This window comes from Mus musculus, chromosome 4 (assembly GCF_000001635.26).
Source record: "Mus musculus strain C57BL/6J chromosome 4, GRCm38.p6 C57BL/6J".
Classification (NCBI taxonomy): domain Eukaryota; kingdom Metazoa; phylum Chordata; class Mammalia; order Rodentia; family Muridae; genus Mus; species Mus musculus.
In genome coordinates, this window is record NC_000070.6 from 56908565 (window position 1) to 56933018 (window position 24454).

The 24454-nt window shown below is 43.1% G+C and overlaps 1 protein-coding gene and 1 non-coding gene across 12 annotated transcripts in view; one reads left to right on the forward strand and one right to left on the reverse strand.

The window, feature by feature from the left end:
* The window catches only part of Tmem245 (transmembrane protein 245), a 71453-nt gene that overhangs the window by 32562 nt on the left and 14437 nt on the right, over positions 1–24454 (reverse strand). For 6 of the 11 annotated variants that reach the window (XR_001784143.2, XR_003954942.1, XM_011250037.3 and 3 more), the window contains exons 4-10: positions 17613–17729; positions 16415–16651; positions 14775–14944; positions 13823–13846; positions 8138–8242; positions 3484–3566; positions 1593–1683 (exon numbers count right to left, since the gene is read on the reverse strand). Coding sequence is in view for 7 of the 11 variants with exons in the window: in XM_011250037.3 (XP_011248339.1) it covers positions 1593–1683; positions 3484–3566; positions 8138–8242; positions 13823–13846; positions 14775–14944; positions 16415–16651; positions 17613–17729 (827 nt within the window). In the remaining 4 variants the exon portion in view is untranslated. The remainder of the gene's footprint in view (positions 1–1592; positions 1684–3483; positions 3567–8137; positions 8243–13822; positions 13847–14774; positions 14945–16414; positions 16652–17612; positions 17730–24454) is intronic. The other 5 variants (NR_161228.1, NR_161227.1, NM_175518.5 and 2 more) reach the window with 1 other exon arrangement.
* Gm22300 lies at positions 5078–5203 on the forward strand. The gene has a single exon (XR_003955481.1). It is a non-coding gene; the product is annotated as a small nucleolar RNA SNORA44 (small nucleolar RNA).

The window sequence follows — 24454 nt, forward strand, 5'->3', positions numbered from 1 at the left end:
CCTGAAATTTATTTTTTAATCTAAGATGTAAGGTGTAGTATTCACCAAAATTCCTTTTATCTTCTTACCTAAAAGGCAAGAATGTCAGAATAAAAATTTCTCCAATAAATAAATCTGAATAAAATGCTATGGCTTTATCAAAATAACACATTTATAGAAAGCTGCAAGCTCTTTGCAGAAGCTGACTCTTCCTCCCACGACAGTTCAAAGATCTATACACACATACTTATCTCTTGCTTGTTCAATTTTTTTCCAATATCATCATGTGCCAATTGATCAAGCGTCTTGGACAGACATAATAAACCTGAAAGACAAACCTCTCAACTCTTAGTGAGTTCTTTTTCATAACTTGGGGTGTTACTTTTTTGCGTTTGTTTTTCGAGACAGGGTTTCTCTGTGTAGCCCTGGCTGTCCTGAAACTCACTCTGTAGACCAGGCTGGCCTCGAACTCAGAAATCCGCCTGCCTCTGCCTCCCGAGTGCTGGGATTAAAGGCCAACACTGCCTGGCTATTTTATTGTTTTTGAAGATTTGTTTTATTGTATGAGTGTTTGGTGCTTGCAGAGGACAGAAGGTGCCAAATCTTCTGAAACTAGAGTTACAGAAGGCCGTAAGTCGGTGTGCAGGGGCTGGGAGCCTAACCCAGTCCTCTGCATGAGCAGGGCGTGCCTATCTCACGCTACCTCTCCAACCCCCTTTTTTTTGAATTTTAAAAAAGAACTTAATTGCTTGTACAATTTTGGGGGTACACATTTCAGAGCCTTCAATCTTGTCAATCCTAACTACTTAGTCATATTAAGGCTGAAAATTAACTATATGCTCTGGGCAATATTAGGGGAGGGATACGTCCCAACTCCAGACAGAGAAAGTTATTCTTTAAGTCCAACAACTGTGTCTTCCCTCTCACTCTCTCCCTTCCCAAGGCCCCACCCCTTTAGTCAAGTTCATCTCAAGCACGAGCACCCTCGTGCCTCTGGATCTTCACTCCACAGGTAACTGTTTAGAGCTACACTCTTCCTTGGTCTGCCAGTCCTCCTAGGGTTATTCTCAAGCACCACCCTAAAGCACAGCCAGAAACAGCCAGAAAGCTACATCAGAAAGAAACAAGGATGTAAAGTTAGTCACCAGTGTGAGGCAAATTCATCACACGGCCATCTGGATCTGCTGAGCCTGCTAAGCCTGTTTTCTCACCTGGAAGTGATAAAACACCTCACAGTGCAACGGGGAACTTGGGCTGTTAAATGAACCTGGAAACTGCCAGGCACAGTAAGCAGCAGATACAGGGCTCTGTGTGTTCGCACAATTTCTTTTTCCTCCACATGGTCTTATTTGACCAGTTAGGTTCTGTGATCATTCTATCCTAATGCACAAATAACTCAGAAAGCAAGCAAGCAGTCAACCTCTCTAGACTGTCCAGTGCACTGGCACTGTTCCGTGTTACGTTCTGAGAGTTTGCTCCACTTTATGGCACTTGCCTATCTATAGATGTAAATGTATTTCAAAAACAGAATCTCTGCATATCTTCTATCAAAGGAAGAAGTTGCTCCTGTGAAAATCCTGCAGAGAAAGGCACAAGAAAGGCTCATTTCTTACCTTGTGAGTTATCCATTCCCGTCCATACTGGTACACATTGTTTGCTGCTGAATTAAGAGCTCTTTGGACCACCTGAGCCTCAGGAAGCCAACTGACAGAAAAGAGAAAAAGAGAAAATGGAAAGAGTCCATTTTCAGTATCTTCTTCTAACAAGGCTTTGAACTAAAGCTACCAACAATGAATTATTGACGGATCACTAACACGGAGAACATCTGATGCCAGGCCTGAAGATCCTGACCTTGACTCAGAGGCTCTGCACTCTACTCTCCCTGACAGCCTCTTTTCCATCCTCTTCTGTCCGTTTCTCTGGTCACACGTGTCCTAGCTCACCTGCCCAGTCAGCAGAGAGGACATGATTCCGGAGCACTGAGACACTCAATATCCAACAAGATTCCCAAGTATGGGTCATGGACAACCAGCTCCCAACCTTCCCGGGAGCCCATTAAGAAATGAAAATGCTTGAGCCCAGTTCCAGACCTACTGAAAGATAAATGTGTACCCTAAGAGACCCTGCAGATGTCCGAGATCCATACATCTACGGAAATGTGGAACCAAAGAATCCAGGAATTAAAAGGATGAGCTAATTATTTTCAATCTTCCATCCACCCATCTCTTCATGTGGAGTCTCTTCACAAAGGTCCAGACATACTGAAAACTGTAGTTTTCAAGTTTCATTTGTTCTACAGTAAGAAGTCTCCCCTACACCTCAACCAAGAAGCCTTTTCATCTACATAATGCTTTCCAAAACCCAGAAATACTTTCTATATCCCCGAGACTGTCAATCAGTGTTAAACACCTATAGGTACAATGTTATTATGCCCTGTGTAAAGATTATCCTTGTATTATTCAAATGCCAATTTGTGTGTGCCCATATCATTTTGAGACTCTTCTCTCTCACTGTTCCCCATTATTCCCTGATCAGTCAATAAAGCTAGCTGACCAGCCAATGACTGAGCAGGGGAAAGAATAGGTCTGAACTTCCTCACAGCGGGTGTGTGTGTGTGTGTGGTGTGTGATATGCAGAGAGAGGGCAGACAAAGAGACAGAGAGATGGGAGAGGGAGAAATAGCCATGGGGAGAGAAACCAGGAGACACCATGAGAAAACAGTTTGAGCAGAGAAAGCCATAAAATTCAAGAATCTCTGGGATTCTGGCTAGAGTAGCTTAGAGGATTAAAACAGAGTAGTACTGTTCAGTTATAGCTTAGTAAGTAAATATAATGCTCCAGGCTTAATTACTGGGAGCAGGCTGGGTTAAAAGAAAAACGAACACTTCACAAAAACTGTCATTAACATATACCAAATATCAAACCTCACAAATTTAGTAGGTCTGGTTTCAATTATCTAATCATGCTGAAAGGCCAAGGCAACAATACCTGGGTTTTTATTTTTCTGAGGCTCAAATATGATACATGCTACCAAGCTGGCCCATGAAATGAGTCAAAACACTATTAACAGCCTCAGTTCTTAGCAGCTTCATGGACTGTGTACATACAAGATGATCATATCAAGAAAACTGATTGCTGTCAATAGCCACACAAGTTACGATGTCTGGAAAAATGTTCTTTCATAAGGAGAAAAGAGTAGTAAAATATGTCAATAAATTACAAGGTATAGCCAGGCATCAGGAGGACATGACTGAATTCTCAGTACTTGGAAATCTGAGGCAAGAGTGGGTGTCTCTGAGTGTTAGGTCAGTCTGACCTTCACAGCCATATCAGAAACTGTCTCTAATTTGAAGTACTTCCTCAACACAGTATTCCAGTTATCAAAGCTTTGGCAAACCATATTCTTCTCTTCTAATGTAGCGCTATCAGTGAATACTGGTCCATACAAACAGATGCTGAAGCCAGGTCACCCGTGTGGATCCTGTTCCAAAACTGGATGCTTACTTTGCCCACTCTGGGTGATTTGCTAGAGTTTCGTTAATCAGACTACTTGTGACTTCAATCATGTGAACACTCTCCTGATGTACCTATAATATAAAGAGGAAAAAAGTAAGTATGAACACAATTCAAATGTCTTTTTCTATTACTTTTATAGGATCAAATAATTATATATCCTGCTTTTTATTAAATTAGAAGTAGGTATTTACAAGTTGCTAAACATTATACACTGAAATATATATATATATATATGTGTGTGTGTGTGTGTATATATATATATCATACATATATACACACACACACATACATATATATCTTCCCTGTTCTCAAGAAGCTCAATAAACTGACTTTTTAAAAATCCAAACACTTAAAACTCATGAACAAGTACAGATTATGCCCATACTTGTACCTTCACATGCAATACCAAACCTTTGCGCTAATACAGTGAGTATGCAGAGTGAGACACACACACAAATAAGCTGGAATATGGTTCTGTGTGGTGCTGCATACAGAAAAGCCACTGGGTACTGAAACTGAAACCTGCCTGTTGTGGTAGTTTGAATAAGAATTCAAATTTCCCCATAGGCTCATATATTTGAATACTCAGTTCCCAGGGAGTGGCTGTTGGGAAGGGATTAGGAGGTGTGGCCTTGTCAGAGGAAGGGTATCACTGGTGGTGGGCTCTGAAGTTTCAAACCCACCCCAGGCTCAGGCTTTTCTGCAGTCCGTGGATCAGGATGCAGCCCTGGGCTCCAGTGCCCCGCTGCGTGACACCAAGCCATGATCCCACCATAATGACAATGAACTAAGCCTCTGAAACTGGAATCAAGCTCCCAGTTAAACGCTTCCCGCTTCCCTTTGTAAGAGTCGCCTTGACTGAGGTGTGTCTCACAGCAATAGAACAGAGACTGAGGCACTTACCCAGTAACTAACAAAACAAGCAGGATAAAGATGGGAGAAACCAAGACAAGAAAATGTTTTCTTTACCACTTTAGCTCTCCCAAACCTACACTTCTTAGAAGCTGTAGGTGCTATTTAACATATCAGCCACAATTTACTTCAAGCTAACACTGACTTTACAGGAAGCAACAGCTCAATTTCCCAGCCCTTTCTGTGTTCTGTGGAATACTATGTACACATAACATACACTGAATAGTTCATCTCTATATCACAGAGTCTAGACAATGTACCACGTTGTCTTTAAATAGTTACAGTATTAAGAAAAGAAAACAACTAAAAGAGGGGCTGAAAGATGGCTCACTGGTTAAAAACACATGGTGCTCTTGCAGAAGTCTGAGGTTCAGTTCCCAGCACTCATGTGGAGACTTAGAGCTATCTGTAACTCTGGCTCCAGGTGACCCAACACCTACTCTGACCTCTGAGGAGCACTGTGAATACACATGCACACAACAGTCATATACATAAAATAAAAATTAAAAAAAAAAAAAAACTAAAATAGCACAGGGGGAAAAATCTGTACTTTTCCATATGCCCAAGTGCTACCCCATTCTCTCCTATGGAACCAAGGGATCTGCAATCCTGTCTCTTCAACGAAAAGTCATTATCTGTGTGTGTCTAGTTGTTCTAAAGATAAGGTCTGTAGCATATTCCAGGGGCTGTGGCTGCTTGTAGCCATGGGATCTCCAAGCGCCTGCCAGAGCAATGGAGAGACTGGCAGCCCAGGTCAGCACAGGGCCTGCAGCGGCCACTCAGCTTTCCTATAGATTCTGGAGGAAAAACAAAAGCTAAGGTCTGGCTATGTAGCTCTGGCTGGGTGACTGGTGTGGCCCACTACATTATTTTAGCTTTCCTTACAGAACACATCTGCCATCAATTAATTCTGTCTGCTGTAACTTATCTGGAATGGTTTTATTTTGCCTTTACTTTTTGAAGGGGGAAAGAGAATCAAGTGGAAACTGAAGCTAGTGTCTTGGACAACACTGCCATACTTCCAGTTCTTTAATCTTTATTTTTAAGAACAGAGCCATTAAACATAAAATTCTTGGTTGTCAGTCAGGCTTCTTGTTTTTCAGCTTTAAAACTTCATCTCTTTGTCTTTTCCTATGATTGTTTTGTTCCCTTAGTGCTGTAGTTACCTCCTTTATCGATGTTCCTCTTTATCGATGGCTGTCCGCAGCTTCCCTGGAGTGTGCTGCGGTATGGGTGTGTCTGTGTTGACTCTGGAGTTTGCTGACATCTTTGGGCTATACTTTTCCTGCCTTTCCCTCTCAGCTCTCGGCACGCCAACCGCATGCTACTAGAAGCTTGGCATGCATCTCTGAGGCTCTGCTCACCTCCAACTAGACTTTGCCATTATTTTACAACTGTAATTCCGTTAACTTCTTCTGGAAAGATGTAGACAAACATTTAAACCCTCCACACTGGAAACAGACAGAAGAAACAAATGCTGCTGCTCAAGTATGGTTTAGGGAACTGGCAAGTTTAACTGGAATTAACTGGTTCCGGCAAGTTCAACTGGAATTGCTCAGACAAGTGGGTGAGGGATTACCTACAAGGGCACCGGCGACTGTAAAGGCAACTATGGCGGTGACACTAAAAGTCACATCCCCACCTCAGCCATCAACTTCTTCCATATTCTCAGGAAGAAGAGCTCCGAGTGCCTCTGAAGAGCTGCCCTGTTAGCCTGGTAGCCTGATATCAGAACAGAACTGAAGGATGGCATTCCACAACAGACACCAACCACACAAGCTACACAGACAAAGCAGACAAGAGACTGCACCAAACATGCAAACAACAATTCCTCAGAGAAAGCTGCAGAGTTTTGCTGCAGAATAACTTGAAGCTAACATGACTCTAGGACTTACCTAGCTGGTCATTTTGCAATGGCTTTAAGTGGCACTGGTCTGAACTTGACAGTTTTATTCCTGTTTTCTGTGGAGAGGAAGTTATGTGACAACCTCAGCCTGCTATTGTCAAAGGACTTTCTGAGGAAGTAAATGTGTGGCAAAGGTGTATTCAAGGCTGACACTGAAGCTCCTCACTGCACAGGAGAGTGGAGCTGTCACTTACTGGAACAGAAGGACTGTGAGGAGAACAGTTTCTGATGTTACATTGAGGTACCTATTAGATGCTCAAGTAGACGCTGTCTTGGTATTCCAGAAAACAATACCTTTACTGGGGTGGGGTGGGGGGGAGCCAGATACCCAACAGGGCTCCCTCAAATGTTTAGTCCACTTAAATCCCACACAAGAAAGAAATGGTTCAATACCCACAAATTAAGCTGAGGGAAGCAAAACTCAATGCATCATGGAACAAATAAAGAGCCTGACAGGTGAGCACAACTGAGGCAGGCAGACAGAAGTCCTGTGCAAAGAAACAGAACAATAAAGGGACAAAGAAGGGAAAGAGCCAACAGACAAAAGTACTGACCGCAGGTCAAACATGGTAAAAACTCACAGAGGGCTCATCTCTGTGTGACCACTACCTAAAGAACATACAGGAACAGCCATGAGACAGACAGACAGACAGACAGACAGACAGACAGAAGTGCTAATGGAGTCAGCTGCAGGGGAGAAAGCAAATCGACTGTAACGAGCCTGACTGAAGAACAGGACTTCCGAGTGGTGACCGCTCATAAGCGCAATTCAATTCCGTAGCAACTGCTGCCCTTTATCATCTACTGCCAACAGTTACTAACGAATCATTGCAAGAGCTAGAGAAGTTTTGATAGCCATGATTTCACGTAAGCTTCACCATCCTCTGAAAACAGAACACTAAAATCTGGAAGTGGAGTCAAACAGAGTTCGATAAATAGGGACAAGAACGCACTGAAAGTGTAGAAAATTACCCTCAGAAAAGCCCTCAGCGCAGGAGAAAATGCAGCTGTGTTTCTTGAGGACATAAACAGGAAACAACCCTACAGCTGAATCTGAAAAGTAAGAAATGAAGACCTTACGCGAGCTGCCCTGTGTGCCCTGTGAGCCTCCCTCCCTTCATGAGGGAAGGCCAGTGGTCAAAGCCTTCTCAGAGTCTCCTCTGGGTCCTGATGTAGGGACAGCAATGGCCATACCGTGCCCAGAGGATAGCGTTTTAAAACAGACACCAAAAGCACAAGCAACAAGGACAAAAGCAGGTCCGTGGGACTGCAGCAGACTTACACACTGCACAGGAAGACTAGTGGCAGGAAGGAAGGAGCTAACGCAGAAACCGTGACAGTCGGTGCACAGGCGCACCTGTCCATGGAGGTGCTCAGAAGACTGCGAAGGAGAGCCACCTGAACCCAGGAGCTTGAGGCCAGTGCCTGCAGCGCCAGCAGAAGACATCAAGACCAGAACCCCGGGAGAAAAGAAAGAAGGGCACACTGCACTAACTACATTAAGGAGTCATGAGACTAATTCAGAAACCTCTTAAGTCTATGGCTGGGGGTGGAAATTATTTTTAGGATCCTTTTTTTTTAAACTGCACTCTCTGCTTAAGACTTGATGACAAAACAAAATGTACATAAATGAGATTTAAAAAGAAAACATTCTAGGCAGACTAACAGAAAAATTACTAATGTACAAAATGGATATATACTTTAGTGAGCAGAGGTACTTCTGATAAGCCAAATGCTATTTCCCATTTGCTTCTGCTAGCTTCTTCTGCATATGCACTCTAACAAGGACTTTGTCTAACAAGAATACTGGTTAATGTACCTTACCTTTGCAGTCAGGAGAAGGGCCAAAAGAAGGGTTCCTATGACTAGCAAGAATATGATGAAAATGCTAATAATTTTATCTAACATCTTCTCCAACCAGATGATCATCTGCATGGGAATGAAAAAGGAGGGTTACTTATCTTCAACATATCACTTAACAAACACACGTATGTATTCAAATATCACAAATACAGGATATCCAACATTGCAAAGCAAACTATAGCATACCGATTAAAGCAATAAAAGCTATAAGCAACCTTAAGAAGTTAAGTATTAATTGCTGCTGTTATGTGCAGAGTTCATTATTGTCATGGCTATGAGAAGAAAGTCAGCCAGAACACGATCCATGTGTACTCCTGGATTCTCCTTATGCTACATTCACATTTCAATCTCTAATTCATGAGGCCTGGCAAATACATTCCAAACAAAATTATGACACTCCTTCATCAGTTGAACTCATTTCATGAAGCTGTCTTATCAGTTAGCCAACACAGAAGGCTTGTGTATGCTCCTTGTAACACTCATCTCTTAAATTATACAGAAAACAGGAGCAAAGACAGACAGCAATTACATTCCAGGTGCAGTCTCCTTTCACTCCATTAGGGTCCTAAAGATGGTAATTGCTGATGTATATAATGTTAAGGCAGTAATAACAGCAAATTCAGACTGCCGGCTCCCAGGTCCCAGACCTTGGGAAGTGGATGTGGTTCTACTGAGGTGGACAGTGGGTAGGTGAATCGTTGTGTTTTTTTTTTATTTGTTTTGGTTTTAAATTTTAATATTTGTAAGGGCTTTTAAATTTTAAAAAAGCTAAGTATAAGTGTTTATGTATCTGGGGGTACACACAGTGTGAGTATGGGGTCAGAGGACACTGAAGGGTGGGCCCTCTCCTCGCACCATGTGGCTTACACAGACTGAACTCAAGTCACTACACGGGGCCAAAGGCGCCCTCACCTGCTAGTAAGTAAGCAAGCAGGTGCTACCAGCCCCAGGGCTTTTAGATTTTAGATACTTCATAATAAAATGCTTTCAAAAGTCCTGCTATCCCACTAGAAGCTTCTAGTCTATTCTATTGAAACCATAAGATCTGTGACACGATTCTAACTCAATGAAGCATATTAATCCTCAACATAGTAGCTGTTCCTTAATAATCAGATTTATGCTTTCCTTAAAATGTTATTTGATATTCTGTCTTTACTAGAACATTTCTTATTTTTTACAACTCCAACAATCCTACATCTTAAACACATTTTGGTTTTAGAATATGTAACAATGATAACTTCTACACTTTCTGCCATGCAAAGCCACCATTTAACATTCAAAATTAAACTTAATTAGATCAATAATGCTAACGTGCCATACTGTGCCCATCAACCCAAGCACGAGCTATATATGGCTAAGTTCTTCTAATTTAAATTAAAACTATGCTCACTATGCAGTGAGTAAATTTACTAAAAGCAACAATTCTTCCATGAAGTCCACCGTCCTCCACTTAGCGCCACAGTGAGCTCAGACACAAAAAGTTAATCTAGGATGTTGACACTCAAGAGCTTCAAAGCAAGACTTAAGCTCCAGTGCATGCTACCAAAGCATCAGACAACGCAGGGATTAAACAAGACAAAAACAAACAACAACGGGGTTCTAAGGTATGGAAGGTCAGGTGTCTTACTCGAAGATAAGTTCTAAAATCAATGAACTGACAAGTTTTGCATCAGGAAGCAGCTGGGCCCTAGGGTTCCCGGGGTAGCTCCCTGAGCAAAGGGCTACCTCACTCCTTCCTCTCCAAAGCTCTGTAAACCAGGAGTATGGATTATATCATCAATACTAAGCTTATTTCAGAGTTACAACCAGATTTGTTTCCATGAGTAACAGTTTGCAAAAGTATTAAAAGAAACATCCTTAAAAGCATGGTTTTAAATAAAAATAATCTTCTGAGAAAGCATGGAGCCCTAACCTCCTATGAGGTGGCATTAACATACAAACCATGAGATTCCATAGAGCCCCAGCACAGTTCCAAACTCAAGCCTTCATAGTTTTAAGTAGAGTGGAATCTTCCTAACTCCAATTTTGTCAGAAATTAAGCTTAAGACTTCAGAGGCTCCAGTTCTTTCCAACCTGCTGCATACTGCAGGGTGAGCTCCTGCACAGTCCCAGCACCACATGGTAGCTCCACTGTCTTTAACTAGTTCCAGAGAATCCAATGCACTCTTCCGACAGCATCATACATACATGTGCATAACACACACACACACACACACACACACACACACACACACACACACATATACATCATACATACATATATACACATACAAAGTAATGAAGGCAAAACACTCACACACACTTAAACAAACAATAGGCCAGTAAAGTTGAATGACGAAAAAGCAGCAGCAACTGGTGAGTGTGAATGAAAGAGAGCAAGAGAGACGTGGACAGAGGAGGTGAGTGAAAGAGAGAGACGTGGACAGAGGAGGTGAGTGAAGGAGAGAGACATGATCAGAGGAGGTGAGTGAAGGAGAGAGACATGGACAGAGGAGGTGAGTGAAGGAGAGAGACATGGACAGAGGAGGTGAGTGAAAGAGAGAGACGTGGACAGAGGAGGTGAGCAAAAGAAAGATGTGGACAGAGGAGGTGAATGAAGGAGAGAGACATGGACAGAGGAGGTGAGTGAAAGAGAGAGACATGGACAGAGGAGGTGAGTGAAAGAGAGAGACGTGGACAGAGGAGGTGAGCAAAAGAAAGATGTGGACAGAGGAGGTGAATGAAGGAGAGAGACATGGACAGAGGAGGTGAGTGAAAGAGAGAGACATGGACAGAGGAGGTGAGTGAAAGAGAGAGACGTGGACAGAGGAGGTGAGCAAAAGAAAGATGTGGACAGAGGAGGTGAATGAAGGAGAGAGACATGGACAGAGGAGGTGAGTGAAGGAGAGAGACATGGACAGAGGAGGTGAGCAAAAGAGAGACGTGGACAGAGGAGGTGAGTGAAGGAGAGAGACATGGACAGAGGAGGTGAGCAAAAGAGAGACGTGGACAGAGGAGGTGAGTGAAGGAGAGAGACATGGACAGAGGAGGTGAGCAAAAGAGAGACATGGACAGAGAAAGCTGAGACTCCCTGGAGTGCCAGATGCTTTCTTTCCAAGGAGGCAGATCTTCCTTGCCCATGCTCATAGTGAGCAAAGGCAACAAAACTCTAACCACACTGCTGGGCTGTGGAACACACACGGTCTCTACGGTCTCTAGGAATTTCTTCAGTCTTTTCAGGCCTTGACCAATTAATAACCTTTAAGGTTTTGTTCTTAAAAGGAAACTGTTTTAAAATGATGTGTTAAATATTTCAAATATGAAAAGAGGATATATTTTTAAAACTTAATTACACTAAGCCCTACTCTAAAACTTCTAAGCCAACTGGCTTTGCATATCAAGCTATTAAGTATCATAATTCCTTATGCACTTCTCTAGAACACAAACAGAAATGCAGGCAGCTGCACCCCAACTACACATCAATGCTTTGAACACACTACAGTGACTTGATCTCGTAGGAATCTTTTAACACTACCTCTGCTTTTCAGCTATACATTAGGCTCATAAATTAGGTTTCCTAATTCATTTAGCCCACTGAGGTAGATATATTAAACTTAATGAATTTAATTCTTCTTTATCTTGAGGACAATTCATTTCAATACACACCAACTGGGGAAACAGAACCACTTTACTTTGATTAAAGTTAAAAAAATGTATGTTATACAATGTCTCTCCTCCTCCCTCTCTACACACACCTACACACACACACACACACACACACACACACACTCTATCTAGATATCTACATATAGATAGGTAAATAGGTAAGTAGGTAGACAGATATAGATGATAGAGACATACATACATACATAAATTGATGACAGACTAATAAATACACTCATGTCCTGACAGTAGTTTATGAGGAATCAGGGCATATACAACCACATACATGTGGGAGTAGACCATATATTTTACACATTGCTTGCTTGCAATCCAGTTTAAAATCTTAAGTGATGTCATCTCCCATGTCTCCATTTCACCAGGGAGGGAGGAGTAAATTCTTATCTCCATATTTAAATGTCATATCTGGATCTAGCAGTGTATGACAGTCTGCCATGCTCATGGCCTGAATTTGACCTTCAGCACCACAAAAATAATGACTAAATTAGCAAATACAAATAAGTAAATAAAAACTGAAAATAGAAATATGTGACTGTGGCCTACATCCACATCTTTAAGGTTTATTACACAATTTTTATCACACCCGAGTCATGCTTGTGTTTAAACAGGACACATACAATGCCACCTCTGGCACACCTGTCCTAAGGATCTGAGAGCCAAACGCTGCTCTACTTTGACTAAATGTCAAAGGCACAGCATTCTTCATACATATAGCTTGGCCTTAAGAATTTATATGAAATCTGCTTTTTACAATCCAATGCCAATCAAGAAAAAGTTCCTACAGACAAACTTCATTCATGACTCATGAAACACAAATTTGCAGGCCATGAAAACTAAATAAATAACTGTTTCTGGGATACAGGAGTCCTAGTTAATTTCTGTCACGTTGACACAAACTAGAGTCATTTGAGAAGAGGGAACCTCAGTTGAGAAAATGTCCCTACAAGACTGGTTTGTAAGCTGGACGGTGGTGGCGCACGCCTTTAATCCCAGCACTCGGGAGGCAGAGGCAGGCGGATTTCTGAGTTCGAGGCCAGCCTGGTCTACAGAGTGAGTTCCAGGATAGCCAGGGCTATACAGAGAAACCCTGTCTCGAAAAAAACAAAAAACAAAACAAAACAAAAAAAGACTGGTTTGTAGGCAACCTTGTGGAGCATTTTCATGACTGGTGACTGACGTAGGTCCAACCCACTCTGGGTGGTGCCATCCTTCAGGTGGTCCTGAGTTATATAAAGAGGCAGGCTGAGCAGGCTAGAAGGAGCAAACCGGTAAGCAGTATTTTCCTCCATGATGTCTGCTTCAGTTCCTACCTTGATTCTCTTCAGGATGGACTGTTACTGAGACATGTAAGATGAAAGAAACCCTTTCCTCCCCAAGTTGTGTTACCACAGCAACAGAAGTCCAAGCTAAGACAATTTAAAAAAAAAAAAAAAAAAGACCAAAAAAATTACTAACCAAGAAATAAGATAAATTCAACAAGTGTTTTACAGGTTTGTCAATTTTTAAAACTTCTTGTGTCACTTATAGAAAAACTAGGAATAAAGACTTTCTTTCCTCTCTCTATAGCTTAACGTGTTTCACACACAAAGGAACCGAAAGTTGGTAGTAGATGCCTGTAATCCTGGCACTCAAGAGACTGAGGCAGGAGGATAGAAGGCAGCTGGACTACACACCAAGACCCTGACTCAAAGAATGAGAGAGAGAGAGACCAGAGTTGCCACACTAGAGAAAAACAAGAAAACCCATTTTCTGGACAAAAGGGCTACAAGATATAACCTCTTAAATACCTGACAAGGGACCCATTCATACCCTAGGAGCTTGGTGGGGGTTTCAGTAAATGACTAGGACAGCATTCATATTTCGCGACCTTCCATAGCTTAAAGTTTTGAAAACAAATCTTAGTTTAATGTATGCACGGAAACACAGAATGAGAAAGGAGATAGTGATGGGTTGGGGCAGTGACAATCACACCCACACGTTTATTACCTTCTTATTTAGCCAGTGCCAGAGCTGGAAGACAGGGAGGTGAGAGAAGATAAGAAGAGTGGGATATCATTAGAGAATGAATGCACCAATAGCAGAGTCACTGAGAGCAGGAGGAGCTCAGCAGGAGACAGCGAGTTACAGAGCTTTCACAGAATGCTGCTATAGGATCAGGATGGCGGAGCGACTGCCCCACTACATGCTGTACCGTAGCTGTACCGGAACTTGGAACTCGAAATCCGCAGTCCAGATGGATCCTCTCCAGTGCAGAGCCCTGCACAGGCAGGTCCACCTAACTGCTTGTGCTCGGGACTCTGCTTACATCTCCCCAAAGCGTCCCTTTCCTGCCACTAGGGCTACAGAGACATTTTTCACTCACTGCTCCTACTGTGTCAGGCAGACACTTCTCTGTAAAAACTGAGAGACAGCTAGCACTCAAAAAATCACATTTTGAGATAAGTGCTATTATACCCACTTTATTGATAGTGAAACCAAGGCACAGAGAAGTTAAGCCATCTGTCCAAGGTTACAGGGCTGGTAAATAACAGATGTGGGACCTGAAAGAGTGTGGATTTAGATTCCATGTCTTTTAACCACTAAGTTCTCAGAAATTAGCAATTTCTTGGCATTAAAGCTGTGCTTCTGTCTGGGGGGGGGGGGGCGGGGGGGGCAGGGGGGGGGGTCCATGACTGGTTAAGTTTCCCTGTAATTCATCACAATATCTGACAAACAAGAATCACTCCAAAAACATTCCCGTCTGAGCCACCACCCCATTACCTAACCTTCTCTCCTTTATAAGAAAAATGACCACAATTTTATTTCATCTAAATCCACTCTATAATTCTAAGCCTTAAATTTTCATGGAGAATCAGATACGAAGCACATTATCAATGTTATGAAATGGACTGTTCAAGTCACGGAACACAAAGACCCCATTGGAGCAGCCCAATCATACCTTGCTATCAACTTTTAGTAAGAACTTTCCAAGCCCGATAATCGGCCAAGGTGCCAAAGCCTCCTGCCGCTCCTTCAGGAAGCATTCAATCACCTGCCACCATGCGTGGCAGCGTTTCTCCAGGAAGCCCACCACTCCAAAGTGGATCACGAGCTTTTTGATGATCCAGACTATAAAGAAGATACAAACACAAAGGAAACAGATTTGAAAGGCAGAATGTAAGTTCCCTACCTTCCATTCTAAACAGTAAAGCCAGGACTAAACCAAGATCATGGCAGAGGGAGCAGGAAGGACCACAGGTACTTGAGAAGAAACTGGCCAGCCACACTTCCAAGGAAGCCCCACCAGCTGAGCATCACCTCTGTGAAGCTGAATCCCGGGATGAGTCAGGCAGGGCTCACTGTCCAGCCTACAAACATCATGGACTACAATGGCCTTCACAGCTTCCCTCTTCCTAATTAAGGAAAACTGAGCCCCAACATTTACTGATTTCCTTGGCCATCATAGCTGCTTCCCAGTGGCTTTGTACCACAGCAGGCAGTATTTCCAACTGTGCTCCTGTTTGCTCACCTGATGGTGCTCTGAACAGAGGTCAGAGGTCAGCAGAAAATCAGCTGTTAAAGCCAACTAGGAAGACAGGCTACTTTATTAATGAAGGTGGGCCTATGTAATGATTTCTTTCCAATAAAGCTTCTTTAACTCCTGGGACCAATATTCTTAATCCAACTTTATAAGCTGCGTGTCAGTATGGTGGTTTGTGTAAGAATGGTTCCCACAGGCTTGCTGGGTGGTGGCCTTTAATCCCAGAATTCAGGAGGCAGAGGCAGGGGGAATCTCCATATATTCAAGGCTAGCCTGATCTACATAATGAATTTCAGGACAGCCAGGGCTAGCTATACAGAGAAGTCCTGCCTTGAAACAAAACAAAACCAGAAAGCAAGAAAAGAATGTATTACCACAGGCTCATATATCTGACTACTCAACTGGTGGAACAGTTTGGGAAAGATAAGGAGATGTGGCCTTGTTGGAGAAGTAGACTAGGCAGGAGGCTCTGAGGTTTGAAGAGCCATTCCCTGAATGCGTGCATGCCTGTGTGTCTGTACCTTCTCTACCCTTCTCTGCCCGTTCATAGCTGTTCTATCAACATCTAAGTTCTCGGCTACTACTCAGGCTCCATGACTGCCTGCCTGCTGCCATGCTACCCACCAGGACGGACATGAACAGTGAGCCTCTAATTAATGCCTTCTTTTATAAGAAGCCTTGGTGCTTTGTCACACCAATAGAAAAGTTAACTAAAATAGGATGATATAAAAGTTCAAAAATTCCTTCATTAGATTTTGTTTTGTTTGTCTTTGAGACAGGGTCTCTCCATATATCCCTGGATGTCCTGGAACACTCTGTGGCTGGTAACTGTCTGAAACTCAAGTTCCACAGGACCTAGTACCCTTTTTCGGCCTCGGTGGGCACGCATATGTATGCCAACACCCATACACATAAAATAAATGTTTTTCTTATGACCTAAACACAAACATACAACTATTTTAAGATGGCAATAAAACTGTATCAAATATGCAAATCCCATTGTTTAAAAAAGGAGAAAAAGTCTGTGAAGGTAAATCCACACTTAAGCAAATAACAACCTGCAACAGGCACTGGCAGCAGCTGTACGATCCACAGATTCAGCCAAAGCTGGACAGCAATGATGGCCCACACAAGAGACACGAAGTAGATGTCACTCGTTTTCTTCTTCCTGAGAAATGTTCCCATCTCGGGCCTCTGTCTGCCCAAAGTAGGTGAAGGAGAAGAGGGCGAGGAACGAGAGGAGGATGAAGAAGAAGCAGACAATGCTGGAGGGGGTTCTCCCTTGTCTGTGGGCTCTAAAAAAGGCAAAGACAGAAAGTCACACATTGTTTTAGTTCACACGAGAAAACAACAATACAAAATATACTACACTGGAAGTACAGCAGGATCGCATCGGGTTAAAGAGACAGAAGATCTGCACTGAAACAAACCTGCCATCAGGGTCCTGGTCTAGGAAAATCAGGATTCTGGGAGACAACAAATATTCTACCTTTTCCTGTATACGAGTTAAGTATTTTTTGAGATTCATCTTTATTTATATGGCTGCTTTGCCTACATGCATCTGTGCACGTGGGTCAAGGCTAAAAGTGAAGCAAATGATAACATGCTTTTGTTTGTCCTTGCTCTGCTCGTCGGATCTGAAAATTCTAGGTCAGTGGGAATGACAGATGCCAGAACACTAACTCCATAACCTAGGGATCGTCCTGCTCCCCTCTGGAAACATGGTTTCGTGTATAAGGAAAGCGTGTGTTCCTACTTCTCCACATAGCTCCTATATATTACATATACATACAGCATAAGGCATTCAAGTGGTACTTTTACTTAAAGAGAAAAAAATTCCAGGAGGAAAAAAAAAATGTAGAAAATGAGGAAAAGAAAAATATCCACCTACAGATAGAGAGTTTGGAAGGGAATAAAAAGCATCAAAAACAGAATAATGTAGAACTGGCTGCTAGAAAAGGAAGAGAAAATAAAAAACCAAGATAAGGAGAGCACAGAGCTGGGTAGAACCATGGGTGGTAAATGGGACTGAGGCAAGAAAACAGGGTAAGAAGCATCAGAAGGGCATGTTTAAAACAGAAGCAAGGGAAGGGGCCGGGACAGGAAACCCAAGAGGAAAGCAACTGGAAATGTAAGACGAATACATGAGGACTGTGGTGTAAGAGAGCAGTCAGGATGAGAATCAGGGAGGAGCGGCAAGCCTGGTCTCCACTCTGTCCCCTCCCTGTGTCCTGTCATGGCTTTCATGTCAGTCACCTGTCGGAGGGTCAGAGGGCTGGTCTTCAGTGCTGGACTCATACCCAGTGATGGAGATGGCCAAGTTTGCAAGAGTAGAAGCTGCCATGGAGATCACTTGTCCTGGTAATTCTGCCCCTGTAAAGGGTCAGAAGGGGAGAAGAAACACAGCATGAAAATCCTTTAAGCAAATAAACAGGAACTAACCCCTGCCTACTTAAACCAAAACTGTTTTCAGTAGAACAAACCATAATGGTTAAGATAGTGATTTCTCAGGCACTGTGGGTCTTTACCAAGGAAGAACACCTCAAAATCATCAGCTGCTTGTTCCGGACATTCTGTCTTCATGTGAGAGCCCCATGCGGTAAGCAGCCAGATACTGCACCCAAGCAAATTAATTCAAAATGCTGGGCTTTTTTTTTTCTTTAACTTTACCAGATGACTTTAATTCACATTTCCACTGGAAAACATTGCATAGAGTCTGAGAGCTCGCTGATTTAACTGTCTTATACTATTTTGTGTTCATAGGTTCTAATACAGTATGGGAAAGGCCACATTTATTGTTCACAGTAATAACATTACGTAAATGAACATGCAAATATATGGATATTGTACAAAAACAGATCTACAAAGTATAAAAACATCAACAAAGAGAATATCCACCAGTGGGAAATCTAAAAGAACATCATTATTTGGTTCACTGTAAATTTCCTGCTGGATAATACCAAACTCTCATCTGCCCTGGATTCAAATGAAGCATCTACCGGCAAGTGAGGTGTGTCTTCGGGGGTCAGTCTCTTGACAGGCTACGGCAGACTGAGCAGACTAGCTCACACAGCATCGGGTTCTAGCTTTCTTACACCTTAGAGATCATTTATCAATACTCCCCAAAGTGTCATGTGCAAAAGCAGTTTCCAACAAGCAAGTATGCATGTGCAAGATGGGTAACAGAATGACACACTGCCGTTTGGAGGCCACACAGCTCCCACAGCAAGTACTCCGCAGTCCTATGGTTTATCTGCAGCAACTTAGTCAAAGTTCTAGAGTTTCTGAAGGCCGAATTCTAAGTTAATGGCAAGCAGCAGCAGCCATGGCCTTCTGTCCAAAACATTCCTGTAGTTAATGAGCACTTCTGACTACACTGTTTCCATCTATGCCAGGGTCAACAGTAGATGTTTATTAGCTTTGTAAAAATACACACACACAATTCCCAGATGCTACTCAGTACCTGCTACTCATACCAGCTGCAGTAGATTCTAAACTTAAGGCCAAAGGCCATTCTAATCAAGCCACAGCCACTCACAGGCAGGATCTTACTTCTGGAAAGACTGACAAATGAGAAGTCTGCCAATCATGGAAAATAAAACATTACCCTTCAGTAAGTCAAAGAATTATTAGCTCCAATTAATCCCATATATCAAACAAATTAAAGATTGGCCATCTACTTGAGATAAGAAGCAGGAGTGGCTCTTTGATCAATTTAGCCATTAAAATGCAAAGTTACCAGCTTAATCATGTCCTATTCCATGCTTCAGTAAATGCCATATGGAAGAAGCTTGTTTTAAGGCACTCGGGGAGAAAATCTCACTCACAGTCCAGAAAGAAGACATAAGCTGCATGTCTGTGCTGGGACCGCAGTCTCCTGGCCTACACACTCAAGTCCTTTAACTATAGCAAAAGGCAAGCATCAGCTGAGGGAGAGAACAAGTACCTTTTATGTCTGACATGTCCTCATTGCTTACTAGTATATGTGTTGGGGGATAAAGACAAAAACCCCATTCCCAGAGTGTAGTGAAGAGACATACCTGGATTTAAAACAAAACCAAAACCCATAACCGCAAGTGACAAACTACAGCTGCCCTACATGGAGTAGGTGTTTCACTAGCTCTTAAGACAAGAAATCTGACATAACTGGAAAATAAGAGAAGGGCTCTGTCTTTAAAGGTTTATTATTTGTTGTCTATAGGTGCTTAGGCTGCAATATGTCTGTCTATCACATGTGTGCAGTGCCCACAGAGACCTGAGAGAGCAGACCCCCTGGAACGAGTCCCAGATGGTTTCAGCAGCAAGTTGCTCTTAGCCTCTAAGTTATTTCTCCAGGCCCAAAGAAAGAGTTTTCTTTAAAAATGAAAATATAATTGATATTGTAATAGAGGAGAGGGAATAAAACAAATACCAAAAATAACCTTAGGCTAGAAGGAAGCTAGTTGGAAGGCCATGGAGAGAAGCGGACATGCAAACAACAGCAAAAGAAGGCCGGTGCACGGAGAGCGCAGATGCCAGGGGGACACTGGGATCAAACAAACAGAGCTATAACCAGAAAGCCAAATGACATTACGCAGAGATCATACTGTCAGCTTTAGTCTTTACCCAAAGAGGAACAGAAATGCGCTGGCATTGTAAACAGGGAGCAATCTCCGTCCCTCCCTATGGAAACATAGTGCAATATATAGATACAGACTTGTGTGTAGCGCTAAGAAGTGACCCTGTGTGCATTCTACTCAGTTTCTCACAATAGCAACAGCAGTCTAGTCAGGCCAGCAGTAGGACATAAGCCATACAACAGTGTCCTTGCTACAAGCATCCTCGCCACTGCCCTTTCAGAATCCACACAGTGGCCGCCTGCCTGGGAACTAAGTGACCAGTTCTAAGAGATACTTAAATCAATCTTGCTATTCTGGAGAAGGACTGGAGAGAGGAAACCTGGATGTGATCTCCAGTGTGTGTAAAGTGGCTGGATTCCAAAGAACCCCATGATAAACTGACAGATCACAGCTAAACGTGCCAACCCCTCCAGATTATCCTACAGGGAATGGTAAGGGGCTGGCGTGAAGATACTTGTAGAAAGAAGTAGTTTCACAAACCATCTGCAGCAGAGACAGGACAGGACTAGATTCTCAGGAGTGTGCCCAGTAGAAGGCCCCAAACAAAATCACAGTGAGGATACCTTGAACAGTAAAAGGGTGGGGGACAACTTCCTGTCAAAATGTAAATAAAATAGGGCAGGCAGTAAGTACTCTCTCCTCTGCAGTAAGCAGCAGTCAGTGGCCCTGAACCAACAGACTTCTGCATAGGCAATTTAATTATAAGAAGGAGACTCACTTGAAACACCCTAAAAAGCAACTTCCATGATGAATTTTAAATTTACTCATCTAAGAGGAATAACATAAGCGACCAGGACTTTAACCTCACATTCAATGTAAAGCTAAAACTAACAGTTACAATCAATATGTTAAGAATTAATACCAAATAGTGCAGAAGGTTTGAGGTGCACAAAGGACAGAAGCCTAATCCATAACAGGAGCTCAGGGGACAGTTTCCAAAGGTCTTCTCGTTTATGAGTCATAGATCATGTATTCTTTAACTCAAACACCAGCCACATAAAGAAACAGAACAAGTCTATCTTGGGGTAAGAAGGAGGAATTGGAGCTTAAATAGGAGCAGTAGAAACATGTTCCAAGACAAAAAAAGAAAAAAGAAGCAAAGAAGTCACAAAGAAAAGCAGTGTCCTCTTCAAAGGGTTACAAGCAGTCCAATGTGGCCGAACACAGGTTTAGGAGAGGAGTGCACAGGTGTCTGGGAGATGGAATGGAGATCAAAATGGGAAGCCACAGCTTCTATACATGGAGGAAGGCCCTACTTAGTATGTTCTTAATATGTGGGTGGCAGTAGGATGAGCCCAGTCTCCTCATCCGCAAAATGAGCTCCACCTAATTTCCAATTTGGATGTGACTGGGTGAGAAGACACACATCGAAGGCCTGACTGCTTCCTGACATTCAGAAGGTTTGCCGAGAGCTCCCTAGTGGTTATCAACAACAAAGTACTGTGGTGGACAACACGAACTGTAAGCATAAGCCACTAGTGTCTACAGTATTTCTCTGTAGCTCCCATCCTTCAGCTAGTAGTACAGTTATGCCCTAAGTCACTCTCTCCCTAGCAGGCACGTTTGTATCTTCTCTCAGGGTTACGCAACATTCTGCACACTTAAAGGTCTGAAAATTAAAACCAGCAAGTTAAATCATCAAAATTACAGCATAAAGACTATTCACTTTTCTAGTGTCAGTAAAATATGTAGTACATATTCAGTGACAACTAGGCATTCTGTGACTGTGAGTGATTAGAGCCTCACACTTCAAAAGAGTCAAAGGAGCAGCACGCAGAGAACATTAACAAAAGGTACTTGAACTTTATGGACCCAAGCCCTGGTGACTTACCAAGCGGATACACATTTTAATAAGCTCTATCTACATGTTATGTTTCTGCACTTCAAAAACCCCAAGGTCTGGACATGTGAAAGCCAAGAATGAGATTCTAGGTAAGGTCATGGTACTAGATTTACAATGCAGCTAAAAATAGACATATAAACACGGGTACATGATCTTGAGCTCAAGGACTGGGAGTGGGGGGTGGCGTGGAGAACACCCAAGGTTTCAGGTAGCAGTCTGCACAGGGTCAGGGTCAGGGTCAGTATGGGGGCACTGTCTAAGTCCAAAGAAGGCCACAGACAAGACACAAAGTTGGAGTTAATATAAGTCTACCATTAGCAGATTAATTCCCCAGTGTTGATGGGAAAGCACATGCTGATATGAGTATAAATAGGAAGCTACTTCTTCATCTGCTGTGTTCCCAGAGTAATGACGAGAAACCGAAAATACCTGCTACTGACACCTGTACTGTACACAGGAATGCTTGCTAGCCCACAGTGAGCAATGAAGGCTGCTTCCCTTCACACCTTCCTCTCAACAGCTTCTAGTGCACAGGGCCTGGATATAAACGCAGTTGCTCTAGGCTCTAAGGGTAGCTGTAGTAACTGCAGAGCAGGAGATGGACACTTGGCTTTGTTCCTCTTCTTTCTACGTGGGCTTCACTGGACCAGCTTGTTCTTTCATAGCATGTGCTCTCCCCAGAGCTTCCTGCAAAAGTGGGTTTCTTTCTTTCTTTTTTCCTGCCCCCCCCCACCCCCGCCAAGTTCTTTCTTGTGTGGTTTTTTTTTGGGGGGGTTTTGTTGTTGTTGTTTTGAGACAGGGTCTCACTATATAGCCCTGATTGCATGACTTTAATTCTAGTATTCCTAGGTCTCTAAGAGTTCCAGGCTAGCCAGGACTACACATTGAGATATAGTCTCAAAAAAACAAACAAATATAAGCATATCTGTCCTGGAACTCACTCTGTAGACCAGGCTGGCCTTAAACTCAAAGAGATCTGCCTACCTCTGCCTTCCAAGTGCTGGGATTAAAAGCATGCGCCTACCTTCTGGCTAGCAAAGATACTTCTAACGGTTACTAACTAGCTGAACAGCTACCAGGTGGGCCACACTACTGCTCCAGGCTAACCATCTTGGATTAGAGACACATCAGAAGCCTGGTTTTCCTGATTTAAAAAAAAAGATTTTATTATTTTCCCTTCACTTTATTTTCTATTTGTTGGTGTTACAGCTGGATGTATGTCTTTGTTCCACGTGCCTGCAGTGCCCACAGTTCTGATCTGCAACAGATGGTTGGTGCTGGAAATAGAACTCAGAGCCTCTGGAAGAAGAGCCAAAGCTCTGAAGTGCTGAGCCATCCCTCTAGCCCCTTTTTTGTTCTTTCCATTTTAGTTGTGGGGTAGAGAGAGGGTATCTGTGTGGGCAGTGGGCCGTGCCCCCAGACAGAAGATCCCGCAAGGTTGAAGCAGGTTCAAAATCCCTGGGAATTTTCATAATTGAGAAAGGTAGGTCTTAGAACCAACTCCTGGCCAGGGTCTCCATGTCTCAGACCACGTGACCACAACACCCCACTAAAGTCTTTTCCCATGTAAACAGAGCATCCCTAACATCTCAGACTGAGCCAATGAGAAGCATTTACCCCTAGATCCCACCCCACCCCAAAATGTCTATAAGGTCCCTTCTCTACAAGGAATAAAGTGCTCCAGTTATTTCACCAAGAATCATCTGCGAGCACCTATTTAATAGAGCTGTAACACTCTAGGGAAGAGTTTTCTCTCAAGCTTTTTCTGCTAGACCTCAGCCCCACCCAGCAGGCCCCGATCAAGCTTTCAACACCGCAGCTATCTAACCCCATTCACGATTAATCACAGCCACATCCTGACACTCAGCAACTTCAGCTTCTACCAGCCAGCTCCTGCATACCACTGCGAGCCACTAACTCCAGGGTTGCGACTGCATCAGAAAAGGTCTCCAGCAGCCTGCTCTACCCTAGCTTCCCCAAGGACAGTTCTAACATTCTGGCTGTTCCAGCCAGGCCAGCACCCCTCGGAGCTTTTGTTCTGGCCTGACTAGGGGTCCTCAGATTATGTTCTGCCTTCCTTCCCGGATCAGCCTGCTGGCTGTGCTCTGGTATGCAAACCAACAACTGTGTGCAGATTCCCGGAGACCAGAAGATAAACGTTGGGTTCCATGGAACCAACCATGGAGTTATAGGCAACTGTGAGCCACCTGACATGGGTGTTGGGAACTGAACTCTGGTCCTCTGAAAGAACAGTGTGTGCTCATAACCAATGAGCCACTTCTCACTTTTGAAAAGACTCATCTCATACTCAGAACAAATCTCTGAATCCAAATATCCAACATACACAAAAAAATGAGTCTCACTGGATTGCTTAAAAAAATAGGATGGACCCCCAAGATCTCTCAGACACTGGATCACCAACCACGCAGCATACACCAGCTGCTATGAGGCCACCAACACATACAGCAGAGGACTGCCCTGTCTGTGTTCAGAGATGATGCACCTAACCCTCAAGAGACTGGAGGCCCCAGGGAGTGTAGAGGTCAAGTGGCATTGAGGGTGGGGACATCCACATGGAGACAGGGGGTGGGTGGGTGAATAAAATATGGAGTATAAAATAAACAAATTAATTTAAA